Here is a 24654-nt window from a genome sequence, read left to right as displayed (position 1 = left end):
ACACCTTGCCATATTTCTGTTTACATTACTCATTTTGTTCTCCTTGTTCCTATTCATAGATCAAGCCCGTTTGTGACCTCCTGACTATTCCTGTGGCAACAGGTCTTGGTCACCGGGAAGAATGACGTTTTAATCTGAACGAGGAGGAAGGGAAAAGATGGGCCGCTGGGAGCAGCTGCTTAAAAAGAGCAATCAAAACCCACCCCTGTGTCTTTGTCATTTCGGGAGCAATTCTGCCACAGAAGGTAAATACTTCAGTTCAAATCTTCTTCCAGATCTCGAGCAGCACAAGCGTTTAATTAAGAGATTCAGACACAAGCGTGTTCAGAACCAAATCAACAGCTTTATTTGTAAAGAACAGTGTGTGGGGGTGGGGGTGGAGGATAATCTTCCCCCCCCCCCCTTTCTGTACAAGCTAAAGGGCTATAATTGAATGGAGATCGCACTTGTCAAAAAAATGTTGTATCTGCTCCAGTAACAAGAGATGCAGGTACAAGCTCTGATCCTGCATTGGGAATCTTATGGGCCAGCCCCCTGTGGCCATGATCAGCCCCTCTGATTTCACTGGAGCTCAGCATGAGGGTCTGTCTGCCCAGACCCCGATGCAGAACCCAGCCCTTACACAAGGCACTGTCAATTGCACAAAGTATCGTCCCATTCAGGGTTTTTTCTGTATAGTCAGTTTCTCCGGTGGTGAAATGGTTATTGTTTGGGTTAGGGTACTGCCTAGGGGTCAGGACCCCACTGCGCCGGGCACTGTGCAAACACAGAACAAAGCCCTTTCCATATAAAAAGCCACAGGGGACAGCAAGCCCATTATCCAATTCCAGGGCATAACTATCTCAAGGTGGCTCTGTCAGAAACTGGATTTGAGCGGGAGGGTGGTAAATTATTTGAAAAATCCAAGTTGTTCCTTTAAACACTCATTTGAATGGTTGACCTTAGGGTTCTGATTGGGTTTTAAAAAAATACTCACCCACCCACCCACCCCCAGCTGTTTCTGCTTGCTTTCCAGGGCGCTTTCCTTTCCTGTGATAGTCTAGAATTTGAGAATTAAAACATCCCCGTAAAATTACCTGATGCCTTTCTAAGGAGGAAGATTCAACATAACATGCAGTAAAATGCATAATTTATTTTAAAAAATCTTAACAATGAAACTCGTGTTGGAATCTGGAAAGGCCTCCAGCTGGTAGGAGTGATGACTGGAGGCCATTATTTAAAAATATAAAAAATGTTAAGGTTAGTTGGGCTGGGTAGTGCATGTGAGCGTTCGCACTAAATCAATCCGCTTGGTGCACAGTCAACTTCCACCAGCTTGTCTAGGCTTCTTCAAAGCAGAAAACAATCAATATTTCTCATTGAATAGAGCCTTTAGCAATTTTATGCTGTAAAGACAGATTTGTTCACCAGTACGTAGATGAAATATTTCACAGTCATCCCAATGCTTAGGATATTGTCTAAGAGGCAAAACCTGCTGGGTTCCCTTTTCTTGTGATAGGTTTTCTGTATGGTGGCCTAGCCAATGTCACTCCCCTCAGGTGCAGCCCTGATATTCCTGAGTGAATCTGCAGTGGCCACTGAAATGTTTATCTGATCATAAGCCTGAAAAACTTCACTGAACTGAAGTCTGGACCTTTGCATCTTCCCAGTGAGAAATGGCCCATGTTTTCTGTGTCTCCAGAATGGTTTGGTTGAGACTTTCACCATTGTTTCTGGCAGTACGACAATTGACCAGGTGAAAAAGCAAAATAAAATTTGCTGTCAGTATTGTTATTCTGGAATACTGTGTCTAGCACCTGCTAGAAACTACACCATTAATATTTCTTTTGTGGCTAGGGGCTGACTATCGGCAAGGAGACCGTATTTTTGAAAAGCTATTTTATCCAGTGTTGAATAAGAAGCAATGAGCCATTGGAGGGTTTCTTTGTAACTCCGTGTGTATTTAAATTCCACGTTGCCGGCTCTAATTTGGTAGCTACTAATAATTTTGCTGTCTTGGAGCGTTAAGGGGAGGAAGAATCTTGAACTTGTTTAACTTTATTTGTAAAAAATTGGCTTTCTATCAGCACGCGGGCAACTGTGCTGTTACGTAAGTGTTTCTAATGCGGCTCTTTAAAAGCGGCCCGGTGTGTCTCTCACGTTGTGAAAGCTGAATGGCTCTGCGGTAATGGAAGGGGCATTTTTAACATTGCTAGCTGTGCTGGGGAAATGATGCCTTCTGATTATCTAATGGTATGAGACCTGATTTCCCGCTGAAGTTCTTGTCAAAACATTCATTGACTTAATTCCTGGCTCTGATGGCTTTCCCTGTTGTTCTCCAACGGCGCATTGTGTGTCAGCTCTTTGTGGCAGGAGCGGTGTATGTTTGTCTAGACCCAGCACAAAGGGGCCTTGATTCTGATCACGGCCCATGTGCGCTAGAAATGAACGCCTGGGGATTTCACAGAGCTACTACGCGAGGTTCCTGCCCCAATGATCCTGCAATCTGACATCTCCTTACGCTCTTCGCCTCTGCCGGTAGACGTGCCGAGGGCTGCCTTCTGTGCCCCGCTGCATTTCTCCGCCAGCCACAGGGATTACTGGTTGTTAAATGAGCACTTCCTAGCCTGGAAAGCCGTACATGCTGGGGGGGCTTGGGCAGTGTATAATGGGACCTAGTGACCCAGAGGTTAAAGGCCCCAATTCAATTTCAGCACAGATCTTTAACCCTCCTGCAATTGATCAGTGCCCCCACGTAACATGAGTGTGTCTCTTGGGACAGCTCTCTGGAGACAGCTGTGCGCCTCGCAAACACACTTGCTGCTAATCGGCCCATAACTGGAAGCGGCATCAGAGAGGCCAAAGAGTTAAATGGGACACGGAGACTGAACTCTTCTCCAGACTCTGGAGGTGGGGCTCCGGGGCATGCCAGAAGCACATTCCTGGCCACTGTCCCTCCAGCATGGAAAACTGGAGTCCACGGGACTCTCAGTCAATCACCAGCACTGAATCTGCCATTGAGGCTGGAGTCCGGGTTCATGTCAGAAACGTTCATTCACTTGGGTGTGATGAAGGCCGGTTTTGGGAGCACGGTGTTTTGGAAAATAATGAAGTGGTGCTTTTTCTCAGGAAGTAACCAGTAATGTGCTCGGGCTGCAGAAATGCACAGATCACGATCGCTGTCATTCACAGGAGGCAGCATGTCTGGTCTGTGTGTTCAAACATCCTGATTAAGCATATTTTCCCACTCGAGCAGAAATGCTTTATGGGTAAGTACCTTTGGGTGCCTTAAATCTTTCATATACCATCCTGAATAGTCACATACCTGATCTTTAACTCTGGTTTTCTCATGATACTGACCACCTTCTGAAAGCGCTTTGAGATCTAAGGATGAAAAGCCCTAAATAAGAGAAACCACTGGTATTTGCAAATGCATTTTTGTCTTTAACAATGCTATTGATACATACTTCATTGTGTCCTGTGGCTCTTTGGTTTCAATTGGTCTAAGAAGTGAGTATAATGGAAGTGGATTTTTAAACAATGGAGGGTGTCTGCTTTCAAGAATGGGTTTGTATAAGTGCCTCATTCAACTGTGTGTTCATTTCAGTGAGAATCCCTCTCTAGAGAAGTCCGAACATTTCCCCCCAGCAGGTGGGCGGGGCGCTTCTTCCCCGTTCTGTAGCAGCTCCGCAATCGACACACCTCTAAGTTAGATTTTCTGGGAAGCTGCACGGATTGTGCTTTCATGTCTCTGCTTCACGGTCTGAGGCTTTGCGTGACTGGGTGGACGGTGAGCCAGGTTGCTTCCAACCTCCTGGAGGAGGCTTGTCAAAGTGTTTTTGCTTTAACCTTTATGTAACTTATTTTGGTGGCGAACTCTATTCCCAGTCTCCCCTGTTCTTTAGGACCCCGTCCAACTCCCATTAAAGCCATTGCTAAGGCCTTTCGATTGCAAGCTCTTCTGGGCAGGGGCTACCCTCGTATACTCTTGTACTGTGCTGCGAATGGATGAATAATACATGGATCGTGTCATGCTAGCATGCCTCATGTTTTAGGTCCCTAAAGTGCTGTGTAAAGACTTGGTATGTCTTCACTGGAGAGTTACCCTGGGCTCTTACCGGGGCATTGCCCTTAACCCCCTTCCCCCCGAGTTCAGTGGTGCCTTCGACCCCGGCTAGCGGGCTGGCTGTGGGTGCAGGCTATCGCTCAGGCTGGTAACCTGCCCACTTTGCAGTCTGAATCCTTGAGTGCTGAGAGTCCTCCAGTGCCTTCCCACAATTCCCCATACACGCCCAGAAGGACAGACAAGTTCTTTCACAGTTCCCTGGGAAAGGATCAGAGTGGCTCAAGTTACTAGGCTACAGAGACCCAGTGAGGACGCAGTATTCTATGGCTTCGCGGTGTGGCTGCTCACGTCGGGGCTAGGCTAACATGGGTGCAGGGGTAACTCTCTGCAGTGCAGACCCATCTTCCGATCCTCACGTCACGCCTGGGAGAAGTCACCTTACCCATCGGAAAGCTGAGCTGTCGAGTGGTGAAGTGACTTGCCCAGGACTCTGCAGTGAGTCAATAGCAGATTCAGAACTGGTGCATTCCTGGCTCTCGGCCTTGTGTTCACTTGGTTAGATGAAAAGGTCTCGCAGTGGCTGTCGAGGACTTAGATTTCAAGGCCAGAAGAGATCGTTGTGGTCATCTAGTCTGACTTCCTGCGTGACGCAGGTCATGGGACGTCCCCAGAATAATTTCCGGAGCAGCTAATTCCTTGTCACAATTTGCTGCAGAGTGCACCTTGGGGTCTTCTGCAGAGAGTTCAGTGCACAGTATTTGCTGCACATTACTGCTGGGGGTCGTTAATTTAGGAAGTCTTTGTCTGATGGGGGTAAACTGACTTAGAACGAGGGTTTTAATAGTGGAGTTGGTGCCTCAAACCACAAGGTTTCCTCATACCTGTGGGAGGGACGGCACTGATCAACAGAAACCTGATCGAATGGTTTCCTAGTCTGATGTAAACGAACAAATTCAGAGGTGGGATTAATTCCTCACCAGTGTTTCAAAGTAAGTATGTTAGGGCAACAACTGCTGGTGATGGTGGTGGCTCACTAGGGATTAGTGAGAAGAGTAAAGAAAACGGTAGATTCTTATTAAATAATTTAAACTACAGTTCCCATAATCCTCCTGTAACTGATGTCAAATGAGATCGATCTGGTGGGTTATGGTTTGAATGCCTTCCCGAACGATTATTGCCACGAGCCACGTTACTGTCACACGTGGGGTGCACATATTGGCGTGAAATATCGCAGTGTTGGGCTCTATAGAGAATTGCTGGCTAACCACATGTATAAAACTACAAATGCTGTTACTGAGTTAAACCTTTTCATTCCTGAATTTTCCCTCTGAGTGGAGCACACATTGTTTGAAATTGCTAGCGGACTTCCTGGATGCAGACGAGTGCAATCAAAGGCATTTTGTACTAATGCTGCGTGGGTGAGTTCTTTGATAACCACTCAACTCAGTGCACATTTGAGTTTCTGTTCAATTTCTTGCTCTGAAAAGACAACTGCTGCCTCTGAGTTGAAGCTTATGGTTGAACAGCTCTGTTCCTAGTCACGCTAGCGTTGGAGCAGTCAAAGGGACAGTTGTCTTGGGCCACAGGAAGGTTAATCAGTGAAGAGCCGTGTGCTGTTGCTGTCTTTCTCTCTAAATCACTGGGGCAAATTAGTGGGAAAATCTTACTTTATACAAAAAAAAAAAAAAACTCTTTGCAAAGTTTCAAGGATATAATTTCTTAAACCCTCTGAATTTCAGTCAAAAATGTGTCCCTCTCCTGTCCGTTACTGGCATGGAAATAAGCGTCTTTACCAGCTCTACCGGCCAGGTGGCATTCTTCACTGTTGGCTGCTTCAAGCCCAGACTTTAGTTTTGTTTGGCCACTCCAGGTCATAAGAAGCAAGGAAATAAAGTACCCCAAATTATCCTTGGTTGTGGCACAGATTTCATCCCAGGTTTTAGTGAGACAGGGTGGGTGAGGTCATGTCTCTTATTAGAGCAGCCAGACTTGCAGAAGAGCTCTGTGTAAGCTCAAAAGCTTGTGTCTCATGCCAACAGAAGTTGGTCCAATCAAAGATACTACCTCACCCACCATGTCTCTCTAAGATCCTGGGACGAACATAAGAACAGCTAGATTGGGTTGGACCTTTGGTCTGACCCAATCTAGCCCAGTGTTCTGTCCTCCAACAGTGGCCAATGCCAGATGTCCCAGAGAGTATGAACAGAGCAGGAAATCGTCAAGGGATCCATCCCCTGTTGCCCATTCCTAGCTCTGGCAAACAGAGGCTAGGGACACCATCCCTGGCTAATAGCCATTGATGGACCTATCCTCTATAAACTTATCTAGGTCTTTTTTGAAAGAACTCAGTTCCTTAGCAGAGATGGGGACTGAAAGAACGGGGCTAGAACAATCCTCCATATCCCAGGTTTTGTCGAAGTTGTGTTCCTGTCTCTGATCTTTCTTTACCTCTTGCAGTGGAGTTAACTAGGCTTTGTCTTCACTGCTAAAACCAACAGGTGGGTTTTTTAGCCTCAGGGTAATATGTGTGAGCTGTTCTGGGGTAAAACACTGTGAAGAGAAGGCACTTCAGGTCAGCTAGGTTGGGCATAGTGCTGACCTCTGCCTGGCACTGGCCTCGCGTTGTTCACCTCAGTAAAACGAAAGTGCCTTCTCTTCGCTGGGTGTTCCCCCTTAGGGTAGCTCTCAAACATTAGTTACCCACTGGTAAAAAATGCACCTTTTCAGCAGTGAAGTCAAGGCCTCAGCCCCCATCTCTGCTAAGTAATTGAGTCTGTCAGTGCTTCGTCCCCCACATCCACCCTGGCTAAGTGTAGATCAGACAAAACTCCTCAACAAAACTGTCTTAGTACGAGCTTTGGCCTCTTAAAAACACAACTCTGCATTCCCAGGTCTGACCGTCAAACCCACGTTCTCCGTGTGGTGGAAGCCACATTAAGCACCTACAGCCGCTAAGGGTAACGCTACACTGGAAACAGTAACCGATTGACCTGGAAAATCTGGCACATGAATAAAGGCTCCAACTACCAACAAAACAGGCCCCATCCGCTGCCCAGGTAGGAGACTTAATAAAATCCCCAAAAGAATCGAAATAGCCTCACTCAGGAGGAAGCTGTAGGTGGGAGCGCCGTGTCCCCGGGGTGCGTGCACGCCTTAGAACCACATCGAAACCTCAGGCTTTCGGTTTAGTCCCTCCAGAACATGCTGTTGTCCACCTTCCACGCGAGGCCGGAGTAACCGTCTCCTCTCTGCAGAGCAGTTCAGCTGCACAACCGCCGTGGGAGACGTGGGGCCAAAACTCAGTCTTGCTTTGATCATTTACCCCTTGATGTTCGTGCCTCTCACATGGGCACCAAGGTGCGTTTTGCATAATACATTCTCTCTCCCCTTCGTCGCGGAAGGGTTTCAGATTTTCATCTGAGCAGAGAGGTGGCAAGTGCCTGTGGTTTCCAGCTCAAGGGAAACTTTGTGCTGTCGGAGTGTGTCCTTCTACCACCTCGCCGCGCTGTCTGTCGAGACGACCTCAGCTCACATCCGGTTTCTGTCCCCTGCATTGCACTGCTCAAACGAGGTCACTGGCCAGCTAGGTCATGCAGATGGCGTTCTAGCTGCTTTACGTTCTGCTTCAATGTCGCTGCCGTTAATCGTCCGCTTCAGAACGGGTCACGCTGCTGTCGGTGAGCAGCCGTGTCTGCTTTGTGCTGGAGAGGCGCAGTGGGAGAGCGAAAGGTCGTTGTTGGAGCCCCGCCCCAGAGCCGTGGGGTCATCCTCTCTCTCGGCTGTACCGATTCCACTGGGTGGTTTCCACTCGGCTGGGATGAGGTGAAGCGAGGCGGCAGAGAGGAAGCTGTGGTGGATGAGACTTTGTGCCCAGAGGAGCCAGGTGACGTGAAGACAGTGGGGTTAGAGGAGCAGAAATGTTGCATGTCAGAAACTCGTGGCAGGCTGGAGCACTTGGGCTCTGTCCATGGCTAAGCAACTCTTCTCTCACGCTTGGTCTGCGCTTCATGTTTTACCAGCGTAACTATGACAATGGGGAATTGTTTTGTGTTTACTGACCCGGCTTTGCCAGTGGAACTCTTAGCGTAGGTGTCGTTATACTGGTGCGGGATAGTTCCTCGAGCTCGGCCGCACTGCTCTGCTGGTATGACTGTGCACCGGGGCCTCTGCTGGCCTGGATCCAAAGCTGCAAAACTTAAGTGTTCACAAGGCCTTCGATTCAGTCACTATCGGTCTCTCCCATCTTCTCCTAAACAATCTGCTCATCAGTCCAGAGCCGTGTCTGTGTGGCTGGGGCCGCCCCCTCCCCAAACCGGCTCTCCCCCTAGTCGATAAAGAGAAGACTGCAGCAGAGGCTCCCGGGGGACTGTTTCTAGCGTTGCAACGCCTGTAAACGACCCCCTCTAAGCACCAGCTGGGTGATTCCCTCAGAATTCATCTGTCTTGGTCCTGGACTAGCTTAAGCAGCCGTGACACATACTCCTAGCTGCCCCAGTGCTTCTCCTCCACGTGTCGAATGCCTGTTACTTTTCTTTGCCTCTTAGGAAGAGAACTCTGGACTCCCCTTTTCTGACCATTCCCGGTCTGACCACTAGACTGTGCTTCCTCTAGCTGGCTGAAGCTACAGGGATCACACGCAGATGCAGGAGTGCAATACTGCCACGTCCTTGCTTTCGCCTTTCGTTGGAAGCTGTCAGAGAGCTCTGAACACTTCAGAATCCCCCCCAGAGATGTTCATATATCGTACATACTTTAAAGATGGGGAAACCGAGGCACAAGGGTCCTGCCCAAGATCACAAGGTGAGTCAGTGGTAGAGCTGGGAATAGAGCCCTGGAGTTCTGGCCCCTGTCCTGGGCTTTAACTACAAGAGACACTCCCTCTTGTGGCCGCCTTGTTTTCCCTTTGGTTTCAAGTTACTTTTCTGGCCCCCAGGGCTTCTGAAATTGGGAAGATTATACAAATAACATTGCTTACCGAAGAGGTTTCCGCCAGGCTCACCCAGCTGCAGTGCTGTTGGCAGACCTCGTATTGGCTGTAATGAAAAGAGGGTGTCTGTTTTCTGGGAACCTAGGCAAAGCTGGAAATCAGAGACGTCCAGCACAGGCCGTAATTAAGTTTGATTTAGGAGATTGGTCCAACAAGTTCTGGCTCCCATTATCAACTCGTCTCTTGCATCTGAAACTGACTCAGTAAATCCACCAGCTGCGTGTATCTGCCGTCACAGGGGACGGGGGGAATAACTTCCTCACCAGATTCGACTTGACAGGTCCCAAAGTCGAGGTGTCGGCTAGCGTGTGGTCTTGTGCCGTTAGCGAAGTTCTGTTGTCCTCGGCCTGCTGGAGCCGCTACATGAGGGGTTTAACTCAGGGCTCACCGGGTCTTTGCTTTCCCCACCCTGCTTTGCATTTCCCATTTGGGAGGGTTATTTCCCACACGAGGAGGATGCTGAGCTCGACCTCAGGTGGCTTCTAAAGAAGGAGCTGCCGTGACTTTGCATGTTCTGCGTTTAGCCCAAAGCGTGTTTGTAGCCTGCAGTCGCTAGTGAGCTAAATTGCTTCACTTCCAGCTCATAGCAGACCAGGACTTGTTAAGCCTTTTTTAGGTTGTCTGTTTCATCCCATCCATCGTCTTTCCCCTCTGGCTGTAAAACAAGCCGTCGAAGGCCTTCATCGGGGCACCGCATGTCTAGTGTCTCTTCTCTCTGCGTAAGGGTCTATACTCGAGCGTCACAGCTGGGATTTTCAAAGCCGATAAAGGGGAATTAGACTGGGGGTTTTCAAAGGCAGGGGTGTGTCTCTCGGCTTTGCAGGGAATGGACCCGAATGGTTCTCTTCTACCTCTCTGATCTTCGCTTGGCCTTGATACTGCTTTGACCGAAGTTCTATTTACTCTACAGTTACTGGCTGTTGTGTGCTGCTGCTATCCCTCCTGTGCAAGGATCTAGCAAATTAAGACTGTTTATAAAAACCCAGAGTGGTAACGTGTAGAAACCGATGCTCCGTACTTAAACAGTCACTCCAGAGCAAGGCTGTCCTGCGGCGTCCCCCAGGTTTTTTTGGGTAGAATTTTACATATTCAATGCCTGGGGTCCATTAGTTGGCTGATTGAGTATCAGAACCAGACAACTCTGAATGTTCCCTGTTGCCATGTTGCTCAAGCCATTGGTTATAGACTCTAGCCATACAGAACACGGTTATTTTGGACCCCAGACATCTGGAGACTAGATGGATTTTGTTTTTTTTCCCCAGCTAGAATGATTTTGCGCCGCTCAGACTTGCAATACACTTCGCTGCTCAGTCCTGCTGCTTTCTGTTCTTTCTAAAGCCCTGTTCCTCGTTTGCATGTTGTCCATATTGAATGTAATCCGGGCACGTAACTGCCTTTTAAAGCCCCATGTTGGCTCATACAGATCACAAGTAAAGGATAGGAAGTGCGCTCTGAAGCGCTGAGACAGAGAAATGACGCATCCATCCTAGCAAACGTTTCTCCTGTGAGCGTTCAGCGTGCACCTTTAATGGTGCATGGATCTAGTGCGGAAATCTCGCCTGGCGTTTCTTGGTGGGCAGCTGCACAAGGCTGGTGTGAAACCCTAGAACTGCTGTTATGAAAGTGGGGAAAATGAATTGGGTGGGACAGAAGACGTGTGGAGAGCTTTGTCCTCTGGCCTTCAAGTGACTCGGGGGTCTGCAGCGGTAGAGTTGAGTGGGCCCTCTGAGCCAGTGGATATTGAGGGGACACACAGGAAATCTGTCCGTAGATAGTCCCAAAGCAATTTTAACCCGGCAGAAGGCTTAGTTCACTGGGATCCAGAGGGGAGACGCGCTGTGGCAAAACCACGTGAACGTATGCCTTGTCCACGGTTCATTTCCACACTATACCTCCATGCAACATGCCAAATGTTTTCTGGTTAAAACCCTTAAAAAGATGTTAATCTCCCTTCTGTTAATGGAAACCACTCTCTCTGTACGTGACTTTTCCTGGGGGGTGGGGTGGAGCGCTCTCTTGTTTGGATAACGCACCATGGTTACCAGAGAGATCTTCTTTGTACTCTTGGTGTTACTGCAGACACAAAGATGGGCAGCTTTGCTTTCCAGGGCTCTGTTTGGCTTTTGGGGGAGCTGCGACCTCCGTTGCTATCCCAGACTGTCTCTGGGGCTGACCTAGCATTCCTGGGCCATCGCTAGTTGCTGAGTGAACGGATGCCAGGCGACTGGATTGTGATGCGTTAGTTCAGGGACTGGGACAAAACTCAAATGTGTTTAACGCTGTTAAGAGTTTTGGGGGTATTTGCACCAATAGGATGATAGCTTTCAAATGAGTGATGGGGTAGGTGGCGACTGGCTGGCTTACCTTTTTGATGTCATAATCACCCCCCCCTTACTGGTTGGCTTATGGAGCGGAGAGAGGAGCAGCTCCAATCGCAGGCCATGTGCTGACTTCCTAGTTCAAGGGTTAGGAGCCTTATGTCTCCTCCATAGCAACTTTTAGTCTAGGAAGCTCCCCCGTAAGAAATGGGGGAGATCTTTTAGCCCATCATTGCCAGCGGCTCCGATACCCTGGAGATGTGAGTGGGGTTACCAGCTTTCTGCGGGATCCGTCGGCGAGGCCTGGGAAAGGACCTTGGTCCCAGTGTAGGGGCTTGTAGAAGGTTGCGGGTAAATGCAGGAACTTCATGAGGTACCTGGGTACTCCTGGCTCTTTACCTATGTGTACTGTGATAGTAACTACAGACCCAAACAAGGTCAGGGCCCCACCTCCCTGGGCACTATGCTGACACCCCAGGCCCTGATGTGAAGAGCTTAGCGGCTAAATAGAGCGGGTTCCCCTGAGGGGTGGATGGTGTCACGTGACGCAGGCCAGTCCCGCCTCTGAAACATTTTGATGTTGGTTGTGATCATGCTACATCATCTCCACAGCCTTCCTCTAATGTTCCCGCACGCCTGGTGTGTGTAGAAAAGCCCGGCCCTGGTGAATTCCGTGCGGCTCTAACAGTGCTGTGCCTTGAGGATGTGTAAGTGACTCACTGAGACGCCTGGAATTAGAGCAGCACCTGGAGTTTTACAGGACCGGGATCAATGGATCCATTTCTCAAATCCTGGCTTAGGAGCAGAGCTGTAGGAGCGTGGGAATAACTTGCACTGCCAGTGGGCTGTGATATTCCTGTACCCCCGATGATACAGGGCTCCTGGGTGAACTGAATCCCCATCTCCACCCGGCTCTTCTGGGCACAGGGAGCAGCGAACCGCAGACAGGGGGTGGCATGCTCCCTGCTGAGAAGGCTTGCCAGAGGAGAAGCCGCACTTTAACCAGTGATGGAGACACGGCTCCCTGAGTGCTGGTTGCTGTCGTGTCTCTTGTGCCCTGCCTGGGAGCCCGCTGGTGGAGAAAGGGAATGGAAGGGGACAAAGGGAATCGTGCGTTGCAGAGGATGATCAGGATGCAGTTCTGTGGGGGAGCAAACCTGAGAAATTAGGGCTAGGGTCAGGCCTGAAAGGGCCCCTCCTGGGTCGTCCGGGCCAGTCCCCTGCGACCGTAGAGATCCCATTCAGAAAGATACCCAGCCGGGGTCTCGCTGTGAGGATTTCCAGATGCAGTTCCTGTAGCCGGCAGTGGCCCAGGGGCGTGTGCTGCAGTGGCACCGTGCTAGTCTCGAGACCCCGCCTGAGTTTGCCGGTTCATTGTGCCAGGCACGGTTCAGAGACCTACTCAGGGACTGACCGAGCCTACAGAGGCAGAGAGAGGCAAAGTGACTTGCCCAAGATCACCCTGTGTCAGTGGCAGAGCCCGGAGCTAGACTCCCGGTGGTCTGAGCTTGTCTGGTGCTTGCTCCAGTGGGCCAATGTTCCCTCTAAGTGTCCATCGTGTCCTGGGCGCTCGGCACCCCCTCTGCCTTGTCACACATCCTTCTGTCGCGAGCACAAAAGCGGTAAGATAGGCAAACGGCAAGTGCCGAGGGATGAGTAATGCCTGGGGGGAGGGAAGTGTGCAGTTGGTGCTAGCAGGAGAGCAGAACTGAGGAGCGATTCAGTGCATGGAAGTGGGGCTGAGAACACTGCACCACACCCTGTTGTGTAAGGGCTTGGAGCGGGTCTGCGAGCCCCTGGCTTAGCATGCTGCAGGCTCAGGTCTGTTTCCAACTCTCAGCATTGCAAAGAGGGACTTTAAACTCCCAAATCAGGCTCTGCCTTCAGAGTCTGCCCGGCTTTCCTCCGGTGCGATCCCCGCCGTTCTCTGCCTGCCCCTGATCTCCTGCCTTCTCTCTTTCCAGGGGTCTGGCGACGGTGATGAGCAATGGGGTATGATGTAGCCCGCTTTCAGGGGGATGTGGACGAAGACCTTATATGCCCCATCTGCAGCGGAGTCCTGGAGGAGCCGGTGCAGGTAGGTGCTGAAAAGAGCAGCGGCCAATTCCTTTCCGCTCTCGTGATCGGAGAGGTTTCCGGGGGAGATTCCGGACTACGGTTTATCTCCGCTCTAGCGAGGGCGAGTGGATGTTAAATGCCCAGCCCTGCGTGTGTGAAAAGAGCCGTTTACTGTCCACGTCCAGCTCCGACCCTTCAGATTGCTGCCAAAATCCGCCAAGCCAGGGGTAAATTGCTGGGATCTAACAAGTACTGGTGGGAACCTGCTGGAAGCTGCTAGTATATGACCATACCAGCTATTTCGATCATCGCTTTTAAAATGCGACTGCCCGACCTCCGCAGGTGTCTGAGACCTACCAGATGCTCCGGAGCTGACGTGTGCATTGGCATTTGATGGCTTCTCCGGGCGTTTTTGCATGCAGTGTGTTTTTAGGGCTCGGGTTCACCCCGGCTTCTCAGAACTCCCCCTGAACCAACTGGTCACCAAACCAGCCTTCTTCCCGAAGGCTTGCTCCGTGCCAGCGGAAGAGAAGCTGCGTGCTCCCGGTCCTTGCTCGAATGCCTCCACAGGACTGAGCTGATCGCCTCTCCCCCAGCTCTTCGGGGCGTATCCTGCGCAGAGACTTGCTGAGTGGATCTCCTTGTATTTCCACTTACTATCAGCAGGCTGGCAGGTCTCTCCCTCCGCACTTTGAAGTGTGCTCCCCCGGGGCACAGGCACCATCTTCCGCCTGCTTTGGGAACATGCCAGCCTGAAGGCTGCCAGGCAGCCGCGTGGAGCAGCCACCAACGTTCATTAAACATTCTGCCTTGACCTGGCTGCCAGGTGTGATGATCCATTGGGGAGAACCGGGCTCCACTCCCTGTTTGATTGATGTAGCTGAAACTCTCCCCCCCGTTGTCCCAGGAGGATACGGCCCACCAGGCACCTAGCGTGGGCTCCAGACTGACCCATACTCGAAGAGGGGAGAGAACATTTACGTTCCTGGCAGGAACTGTGGATCTTGGAGATGCTGGAGCCTGTGTGGATCCCATCACCTGCCCTCCACCCTGGCTCTTTGGTGCCCTTGGCACTCGGGGCTTTGAATCATGAGGGACTTTTCTCCTTTCTGCCTGGCTATGGGCGCACGCGGAGGTCTGGGTGCATGCACTGCCCCAAGCGATGCTCCTGTTAAAAAACAACTCTGACCTCGCATGCGTGAGGTGCTTGTGCGTCTCCAGTGGGACCCACGACATCTGGGGAATTGCCGTTCCTGGAGGGTATCTGACGCCCGTTCTTTTCTAGCAGCAGCAAGATTTCGGGCTTGCTGATTCTCCTTTCCCCCTGCCCTCCTCCCTGCCACCTGTTAGGCGCAAGTGTTCAACCCAGGAAAGCGGAGGGGATCCAAATTGTGAACATTGCGATCCTTTGGCACGTTGTTAATAGCTCAGTATGTTCAGAGCTGTCTTCTCCCACCACCCCCACACACGCGCACAATCCAGACGCGGGAGTCGCTCGCACCGAGCCAGGCCGGCAGCAGAAGCAATAGGTAGTCTAGTCAGCCGGAGTGCCTCTTTCAGCCTTTAGCTGTGGGTAGCGGTGATTTTTGGCTCCCCCGCCCGTCTTGGGAGCGTTCCTCTGAAATGCCGGTGAAGCTGCACCGCTCGCCAGTGGACAGAGCGGTCCAGCGGGTGGGCTGCTCTGGGTTCGGTCCGGCGGGTGGCGCGCTGGGGGCTGCCGTTACTGTGTGGAGCCCGAGGCCCAGCAGAGGTGATGTTTACAGACCTGCTCTTGCTGCGAGCTGTCGCTCTGTGTTTGGAGAAGATTGCTGGGTCCGGGAAGGGGGGAATCATTCAAGGAGGGAGGCTGGGAATACTGTGACCCTGACTGCCCTGCTCCTTGCGTAACATGCGCCGCGGGAAATCCCGACTGGGAAGAGCTTTAGTGTTCGCGGGGGTGGTCTAACTGTGGGCACGAAGGCTGAGACTTGTCCCCAGGGCTGGGATAGATTTCATTAGAGCTCTTAGCAGCTGTCTCTTACAGGTGGGGGGGCGCTACCCGTTTCCCAGCTTGTTAGAGCCGGTTCAGAGTCAGGCTGTGCTGTGCGTAAGCAGGATCCCGGCAGTACTGACTGTGTGTTATCACACAGTCCCTGTGCACAAAGATTTTCAGACCCCAGGCCCTTCCTGAGGTCCCCGTGTCCTTACGCCTGACTGTGGCAGACGTGCTGTTCCCTTTCGGAAGTGGATTCTTTCCCTGCCCTTTATTTGCATTGTCACCCGTGCAGGGACACAAGAGGATTTAGGGTTTGCTCTGTGACCCCCCTTGAGCATTTTTGGGGCTGGTGAAAAAATTCCTGAAATTGCCAGATAACCACCGTAGGGTCTGAGGGATCGCAGGGACTCTGGCAAAGAACTGCACGGCTGGGGCCTGCTCTGAGCAACTTGAGTGATGGAACGATTTATTTTACAAGGCCCGTTAGAGCGTGAGTGACAGTAACACACAACTTTGCCGCGAACAAACGCACTGCAGTGCGGCTAATGGAAAGTTGAGCCACAAGGGGACGTTCAGCCGGGACTCGTGGTCCGCAGTGACTGCGGTGCCAGTAAGTTGTGGGCAAAGTGTAAAGCACGATGCTTTGCTGGCTGAAGTGTTTTGTGGCTTGCTAAGCTGTCTGTGCTCGGCAAAAATGAAATCTGAAGATCGCCTCACTAGTAAACAATTTACTGTGACCGTGGGAGGGTGGTGTGTTTGTTCTCGACAGATCTTGCATCAGTGACAGACAGTCACTGCATTTTTCTCCAAATTGGTGTTGTGCAATTGAGAGGAAGGACGAGAGGATACAGGGGATAACCACGTGGTAAGGCAGTAAACGTTGCACTGCTAACAACTTCCATTTGCTCAGAAGCACTCTGAACACGAGTTAGTGGGTTTCTCGATGGGCTGGAGTGATGTAAATCCAGGCAAGTTTAAACCACTGACGTAAATTCCCAATTTAAAATAAAACGTCGTGATTTAAATCCGGTTGATGCAACTTAAAAACGTGCACCCATTGTACGTTTAGCGTAATGCTTTATAATGAACTAAATTATAAAGGCTGGATTTTAAATGTCAGAACTAGGAGGCTATTGAATTTTACAAAACTACTACAAGCAAAATAACAAAATACTGGAAATGTGAGTCTCTGACCCTGCAAACATTGTGTGCCTGAGTGTTTGTAGCAACAGATGCAAAAACTGTTAACAACTGTTCCCTTAATGGCATGACGTCTGTCCCTTCAAAACGATTTTCAGTGTTAACAGTGAAAAGTTATTTAACCTGTCAATATATTCTTGATGTTGTTATGAATGTTCATACACAGCAAAATGTTCAAAAATAGCCTGAAGTTAACGTCCAAAGGGTGAGATTTTCAAAGCGTAAAGGCCAGATGTTTAAAGGTATTTAGGCACCGAAGTGACATAAGCGTTCAAGTCCCATTGACTTCAAGCTGCATTCCCTGGTGGAGGAGCGTAGTCTATCAGAAGCATTCACCTTTCTTGGCATGTGGAAGTTTGATCTGTGGGAAGGTGCTGTTGCAGACACAGTACCAGCTGTTGGCATATCTGTGCCTGAGTTTGTGGTGGCCTTGAAGTCAGGATGTTTATGAAGCTCCAGAATGGTCTCTTGCTGCAGAGAGGGGCCTAAAAATGTGAAATTCTTGGCAGAAAATAAATGGAGGTGAAATCTGAAAGTCAGGTAACAGTTCTGACCCTAATTCACACCTCCGCGTTAGCAATTTCAGACTGCGCAATGGGGAGAAAGTAAAGAACTAGCAACATGTTAAAACTGGATTGGAATTTGGTAAACGTTCGACATAAAAGCCGTTTTTAACAATCAGAACTTTATCCAGCTTGGCCCCGATTTCCTTTCCAAGAGCCCTGAGCCGCCTGCCGCTCCCGTGGACGTCAGTGGGCCCTGTGATTTCTCAATCCGTCCTGAAGACGAGACTTCTAATCTTCCGGACCCCTCTCGTGTGGTGGCCAAGTACAGCACTAGACCGGCTCTACAGCTGGGGACGCCTTATGGCACCGAAATGAACCGTCTTGTCCAAGGCCACCCAGCAAGTCTGCACTGCACAGAGTCAATTCAGGAATCTGGACTTGTCGTGCCCTGCCGCTCAGGGAGCGTCCCAGTCGTGTTATCTGGCACCTCCGTGTTCGCGTCCTTGCCCTGGCTGGCAAGGGGCCGTTCGTATGCTTGGAGGAGGAGCGCGGTATGGCACAACTTGGCTAGCGCCATTTCCAGGGGGAAAGAAATCGGTTTGCTGTGGTTGGAGAAGCCCTCCTGGAAAGCTTCTAGCGACACGAGTGTGTAAACGGGTCCTGGTCAGCCCGGTGTCGCCCTGGAACAGGGGCTCCCTGGTAACGGCTCCAACCCTGGCAACCAAACGTTCCGGTGCTGCGTGCTGGGAGCTGACTCCCCGGTGCGCTTTGGGTTCTGCTCTGGCTCGTGTCCGTCTATTTCCCGGTGGTGGGAGGAGTTAGCAGAGTTGATGGGAAATATTTCAGCTGGGGGGGGGGGGGGGGGCGCTGGCTGCGGAGAGCTGGTTCTCGCGCGCTGCAGTGAGACCCAGTGTTGACCCAAGGCGAGAGCAGGGATTCGGGAAGGGGGCAGTGACCTAGGCGGCTGTGAAGACCGACAGAGCAAATAGATCATGAAGGAGAGCCAAAGCCACCAGGCCACCCAGAGTAAAATCTGGAACCCCTCCCCTTTTCCCCCCAAAAACTACTACTGAGGGGAGAGGAGTTGGGGCCAGCTCCCCTCCCTGGGGGGGCCAGGCCAAACCTGCGTGGGGCTGTGAGCCCACAAAACCACTCGATTCGGGGGCAAACCGTCCCTTCCTCCTGCCCTGGGCCGCCCTGGCGAGCCCCATGAGACCGTGGTGGAAAGTAGTCGGTTCTACCCTGCGCTCGCTCTGTTGTCTTCTAGCTGCCTTCGGTTCCAAGGTGGCGAGGCCAGTGGGTCGGGGCGTCTAACGGTTCTAGAGCTGTCACTGAAGGGCACTTATGGAAATGTTACTAACGATGCTGTCAAATGGGCCCCAAGCGTTCTGCCCACTGGTACTTCAGGGCTTGCTGGACTCTTCCCCCCGCGCCCAGTGTCTTGCAGCTTTTGGACAGGTTTAACCCTTGAGTGTCTGACCCACCCCTGTGTGGACTTGTAGCTCTGGAGTTCTGCTTTCCCAAAGGAGATCGGCCGGATCGCTGAGGAAGAGCTGATGTGTTGCTCGCCCTTAAACGTAACACTTTTATAACTGTAACTTCAGCCCAGTCGCAGCTTTCACCTTCCTGCTGCAGTCCTTGTAATGCCCAGCTGGGTAAATACAGCGAAGTACCATTCAAATCTGCTCCGGAAAAGGGTCCGTTTAGCATGCCAGCCCTTCGTGGCCCATCAACCCTGCGTTTAAAGAGGCAGCAGCATCTAGTGGGGAGGGCAGAGGAATGCGTGACGCCCTCGTGCTGTGTTCGGGGCTTTGCCAGCACTGGGTATGGATGGGGGGGTGAGAGGCGGGATGAGCTATTTTTGCAGGCCAGGTGAAAGGTGCTGGCTTTGCCCATCTGCCCTGGCCTTTGCGGGATGAGAATGAGGCTGGGGGTCGGGGGGAGTCACTGCGTCCTGCGTTTCGTTCCCTCTGCAGGCTCCTCATTGTGAACACGCCTTCTGCAATGCCTGCATCACCCAGTGGTTCTCCCAGCAGCAGACCTGCCCCGTGGACCGCAGCGTAGTCACTGTGGCCCACCTCCGCCCCGTGCCCCGGATCATGCGGAACATGCTCTCCAAGCTGCAGATCACCTGCGACAACGCGGTTTTCGGCTGCACGGCGGTCGTGCGACTCGACAACCTGATGTCTCACCTCAATGACTGTGAGCATAATCCAAAGCGGCCGGTGACGTGCGAGCAAGGATGCGGGTGAGGATTGTTCTTTCCGGATTGTTTCCTGGGGCTGAAGGGGAGCGGAGAGAAGGGGGGGGCCCTGCTCCTGGGGGTGAGGCCAGGAGTTGTACCCTCCCGCGAGGCAGCGACAGAGCTGGGGAGAAGGCTGATCTGTGCACAGGGCTGGGTAAATGCCAGCGGTGCTGCACAGGGGCAAGTCACAGCTCAGCCTCTGAGCCCGCTGGCAGCTGGTGTCTTGCTCTCCTTCCAACTTCGCTTTATGTGCCCTGGATTTCCAGGCCTGGAGACCGGGGGAGACGTTCCTTCGGTCCAGGTGGCAGTTAGGAACCGAAGTCAGTGAGACATGGAAGCTCTTATCCACGGAACAAGGCGTAGCAGGAGCAGCGCCTCCTACCCACTCCCACTTCCCCCGGGTCGGCTGGAGCAGGCCGTCCGGTCTCCGGCCTTGGTGTCTCTGTGAGGCCGCCGCCCAGGCAGCCCAGCTGTTGGCAGGGTATTATGATGCATGAGCTGTGCTCAGACCACTGGCTGGCCAGTCAGGTGGGGCTAGTGATCCCGGCTGACCTGGAGGTGAGTCGGGTCCAGCTACTCCAGGGCCTTGTCTCCAGCGGTGGCCAGCACCAGACATTCAGAGGAGAGTGAAAGAACCCTGCAGTGGGCAGATGTGGGACCCCTCCCCCTGCGATCTCATCCTGATCCCTAATGGTTAGATCAGCTTAAGATCCCATCCCAAACGTCTGTGGTTAATTAGAATTGGGGCTACTCTTACCTCTCGCTGCGAGTCCCCCAAACTTCTGAGTTCGTCGTGGCAGCCGGGTGGGTGCTGCCGCTCCTCGCTAATCCTGAACCCTGGCCTGCTCTGTCTCCCCCGCCGTCCGTTCTCTCTCCCCCTGCAGCTTGGAAATGCCCAAAGACGAGCTGCCGACTCACAACTGCATCAAGCACTTAAGGTCGGTGGTGCAGCAACAGCAGACGAGAATCGCTGAGCTGGAGAAGACTTCAGCGGAGCACAAGCATCAGCTAGCCGAGCAGGTGGGTGTCCAGGGATGGGGTTCTGGTTCGCTCTGGCCTTCTAGGCTAACAGCTTCTCTTGGTGGGTGGACTCTTCCCTGGCACAAATACGGGACACGTGAATCTGCTGGTTAAAAGCCAAAGGCGGCTTGGTAGGCTACTACGTTGTAGCATTCCCTTCGTTATGTGCAGGGTCTGTTTGAGTGGGAGCTTCCCCTCCGAGCCCCAGGCTGTTGTCCTGCATCGGAATCCTTGTCCCATGCGGTCCCCCCCGCCCAGTGGGAGCGTCACGCTCTGCGCTCTGATCTCACAAGGTTCGGACGCAGGGGAGGACGGCTCGTGCTCCAGGCACTCTGACCTCAGTCTGTTTCATGGGCTCTGAGGATCCCCTAGCAGCCCCACTGGGAAGCAGAGTGTGAGCAGGAAAAATAGCGAAGGGTTAATTTTTAAAAAGTCTGCTTCCACCACTGGAGGGTTAGAGAGACGGCCAGGTCCCCCGCTGCCGTCCCGTGTGGGGCTGAACATAAACCCTTCCAGCCCTAGATCCCTGCGAGAAGGGGGCAGGGCCGGTCTGTGCGTGTGAGGGCCTCCCGCCTGTTGCAGACATCTCTCCATTTGCCCTGCCTCTTGCAGAAACGGGACATCCAGCTGCTGAAGGCCTACATGCGAGCCATCCGCAGCGTCAACCCCAACCTGCAGAACCTGGAAGAGACCATAGAATACAATGAAATCCTAGAGTAAGTGCCGCTGCTAATGCACGATCCCAGTAACAATGGGTGAGTAGGTGTTCGGGAGGCAGACACAGGGGACTGGGGCGTCGGCTCAGCTGGCGAGATTTGGGAACGGTCATTAAATCCCCCCAGCAGATTAAGGCCCGAGCTAAGGGAGCCACAAGAAAACCCATAATCTTAAAGCAAGCAGGACGTTGCTAAGGCCATTGCGAGAGAGAACGAAGTCTGGCGACTCAGCCCTGTTAACGTTACGGGTCCCACCAGCTGTACAATTCTATACCTGCAGCCAGTTTGAAACCAGTGACCCGCCGGAAAACGGGGCGGGAAGAAATGGCTTCGGAGCTGATCCTTGCACCCTGCTGGCACAGATGGGAACTGGTGGAAGGGTCGTTTCAGCCCGGCTCAGGAAAACTGAATTCCACCGGAGTTAATCAAACGGCATCGAAAGAACAGGGAGAGGCTTTACTCCGGGGTTCTCAGACACGGGGGTTCACTGGAGTTCTGGCGCATGGAAGCGTCCTCAGGTGCCTGGAAAGCTGGAAAATGGCAGCTTCTCTCCCTGCTGCATCTGCTGCAGTTGGAGCTTAACGTTCTCCTGGGCAGGGACGAGACGCTAAATGGTCGTAGTTGGTGGAGCTGAGAGGCTGGAGGGAAGCAAGCCCATGAAGAACTTTGAAGGCCATCTTGGGTAGCTGTGGAGGTAGCTGGGAAGCCAGGAATGGGGCCCCACTTTCTGGAGCAAGACCTTCAGAGCATGTTTGGCTGGCTCACGTAGGGAGGACCAGAGAGAGGACTTTCAGTCATCGCCACATTGCAGTTACGGCCTGGCAAAGGATTTCGATAGGAGGGGGTGAGGGAGGGGGCCGTGATTAAGGTCCAGAAGAACTCAGAGGCTTCTGACTTCAGGAGCAACGTACCGTGAGTTAAGGAGAAAGGAGGAGAAAAGGGACGTGGGGCAAAGGGCTCTGTATTGACAGACTTCAGCCTCTGAAACCGTTAGTACGAGGAAGTTGTGGGGTAGCCCGATGTCCCTCCAGCATTGCTTTTAGCTACTTGAGTCTGGCAGATTTTCTGTCATGTGCATCATCTCTAACTGCATCGGTCTCCTCCCGGCCTCATCCCTTCTCTCCACCAGAAGAGGGCGCAACCCCAGCGGCCCCGAGGGAGCGGCTGGCTCTAACATCCGTTCTCACTAGGTTTTACGAAGGAAACCTGGTGAGTTTTCTGGATCCATCCCAATTTCGCCCAGAGGGGGCACCTGAGTTGTTTGGCGCTGCCCTTTCGGAGACCATTATAAGCTGGCTCTATATTCTGTAGACCCGGCAGAACCACTGACAGTCCTTCATGTGGCCGTCTTGCCCGTCTCGTTCTCTGGCAGAGCAGTCCCTGCCTGTTAGGACTTGCTGTCTCTTGGGCGCCCCTGTATTTTACTCATGGTGTCTTGGTGTCTTACAGGTGGGTGAACTCCTTGCAGCCTGCCCGGGTGACGCGATGGGGCGGGATGATCTCCACACCGGACGCCGTCCTCCAGGCGGTCATCAAACGCTCACTGATGGAAAGCGGGTGCCCCACGTCCATCATCAACGAGCTGATCGAGAACGCCCATGAGCGGAACTGGCCGCAGGGCCTGGCCACCCTGGAAACCCGCCAGATGAACCGGCGCTATTATGAGAACTACGTGGCCAAGCGCATCCCCGGCAAGCAGGCCGTGGTGGTGATGGCCTGCGAGAACCAGCACATGGGGGAGGACATGGTGCTCGAGCCGGGGCTGGTGATGATATTTGCACACGGAGTGGAGGAGATCTAAAGACTTTTAAAGAGAGAGAAACATTTTGTGCTTGAAAAAAAATAACTAACTTGTCTAAAACCGCTGACATCTCCCCTCCCCGCCCCCGTCAGTCACAGCATTATATCAGGGCATTATTCCTCCAAGCGTGTGGCTCGTAATTTAAAGAGTGTTTAAAGGCCTCTGGCAAACACTCCCTTGTAGCGCTGGGCAGTCACCCAGCGTCATATGCAAAATGCGGTTTGCCTCCTGCAGCAGATCCACCTCCCAGTCCGGTGTCCGTGTGGCTTCTAACTGGCTTTGAAAAGCACACAGCCCCTCGAAACCGCTGTGGGCTTTGGAGCGGGCCTGACTGCTGACACCTCTGCCATTGTCCTGACGTCTTGGCGCAGTCCAAACCAAACGGGCCAGCAGATCTCGGCATGGTGCTGCCCTGGGGTGACCCGACCACACGGTGTTCACGTCTGCGCCGAAGCTTTATTCCCCCCACTCCCGGTTTCTTTCCTCCCTCTGAGGCACCTGTGTGAAAGCCACAGCTCTCCAGCCGGGCTCACGCCTGCAGGCTGCAAAGCGGGACCACAAAGGCAGGTCTCGCTTTGCAGCCTTTGGTGGGAGGTGGGACCCTGCTCAGACATGCCTACGGTTTGGCCGGGGGGCTAAGCTGCAGACACGAGCGATGCCAAATAACCGCTCCCCACAAACGAGGCGTGATTTCACCATAACGGCGTTTTGCAGCCAAACAGCTGAGCTGTGGCGCAACCACGCTCTGGAACTTGACCGTGTGGCCTTGTGCTGCTCTGGGGAGAAACCAGACTTCAAGGGGGAATTCGAAGTGGAACTAAAGTCTCATTGGACGGCCCTTTCGCCTCCTTCCTTTCTCCCTCCCGCTCGGAGCCGACCGGACGCTCTGGTGGCTCGGACACCCGAGGGAGGCAACGGACTCCAGGAGCCTGTAATGTGGACAGCCTCTCTGCCTGCCAGTCTTGCCCGGAACCTAGATTCAGCTGTCCTGTCTGTGTGTGCGTTGAACGGTCAACAAAGAGCTTTATGTATTTTTTTCAGACACTTGTGATTGTGGTTTGTTTTTTTTGTACTTTTTTTTGCCTTGTTTGTTTGTATTTTCCCTTTATTTTATTTTTTAAATACAGTGGCCAGAAATGCTGCCAGGCCCAATTAAGTTTATTTGTTGGGAATTTAATTTATTTGCATTTGTGGGATTTTTTTGGGGCAGGGGGGTGGATTTTTGGTCCTTTCTTTCGGTCTTTGTCTTACCTGGAGACTTTGTTTCCTCTTTAGCTCGTTGTTTTGTGCCCAAGGTGGCTGCGTGTGGGACAGGGAGTGAATTGTCAATAAATAAGAGGTTCTGATTGCTTTAATCCAGACCTTGACACTACCATCCTTTGGGAGACTGCTTGCATCTCTTTGGCCCTCTGAATAGCTTGAGCCCTCCCCCTCTGCTAGCCGGAAGCTGCAAATAGGGTGACGTAAGAGTTTGAATTCCCGTGCCAGCTCCCCTGGGTTCCCACTCAGTCGGGCGATAGCGGAGCTGCCTCCGCCGATGGAAAGGAGTCTGATCTCCGTACGACACCCACCCCTCTGCCCCAGCTGGCAGAGCAGCCCTGCAACAGGGAGGGTTCTTGGAGCCCATCTTCAGGGGCAGCAGCTGTCCAGTGGGTGAATACCCCGCGGACCATCTCCATTGCTGAAATGGGAGGCTGCCCAGACGTAGGCTCTGTAAGAACTACATTTCCCATCACACCTCTCACTGATTGGCCTAGTTCTGCCCAGCCCTATGACACTAGCG

General features: G+C 52.3%; 1 protein-coding gene across 2 annotated transcripts; it reads left to right on the top strand.

Annotated features, from left to right (window-relative positions):
* The first annotated feature begins 64 nt into the window (after positions 1–64).
* Positions 65–24226, top strand: RNF41 (ring finger protein 41). Of its 2 annotated transcripts, XM_034792897.1 has the most exons (7): positions 65–245; positions 8590–8845; positions 13315–13427; positions 19066–19337; positions 20219–20354; positions 20967–21070; positions 22520–24226. In XM_034792897.1, exons 3-7 carry the CDS (start codon positions 13338–13340, stop codon positions 22869–22871), a joined length of 954 nt encoding a protein of 317 aa, XP_034648788.1. In that variant the 5' UTR covers positions 65–245; positions 8590–8845; positions 13315–13337; the 3' UTR covers positions 22872–24226. The 2 variants fall into 2 exon arrangements, with proteins under 2 accessions (XP_034648788.1, XP_034648787.1); XM_034792896.1 differs by lacking the exon at positions 8590–8845.
* Positions 24227–24654: the final 428 nt, after the last annotated feature.

Source organism: Trachemys scripta, chromosome 16, assembly GCF_013100865.1.
Source record: "Trachemys scripta elegans isolate TJP31775 chromosome 16, CAS_Tse_1.0, whole genome shotgun sequence".
In the NCBI taxonomy this organism is placed as follows: domain Eukaryota; kingdom Metazoa; phylum Chordata; order Testudines; family Emydidae; genus Trachemys; species Trachemys scripta.
Note: the sequence above shows the minus strand (reverse complement) of the source record. Positions and strands in the feature narration are given on the sequence as shown.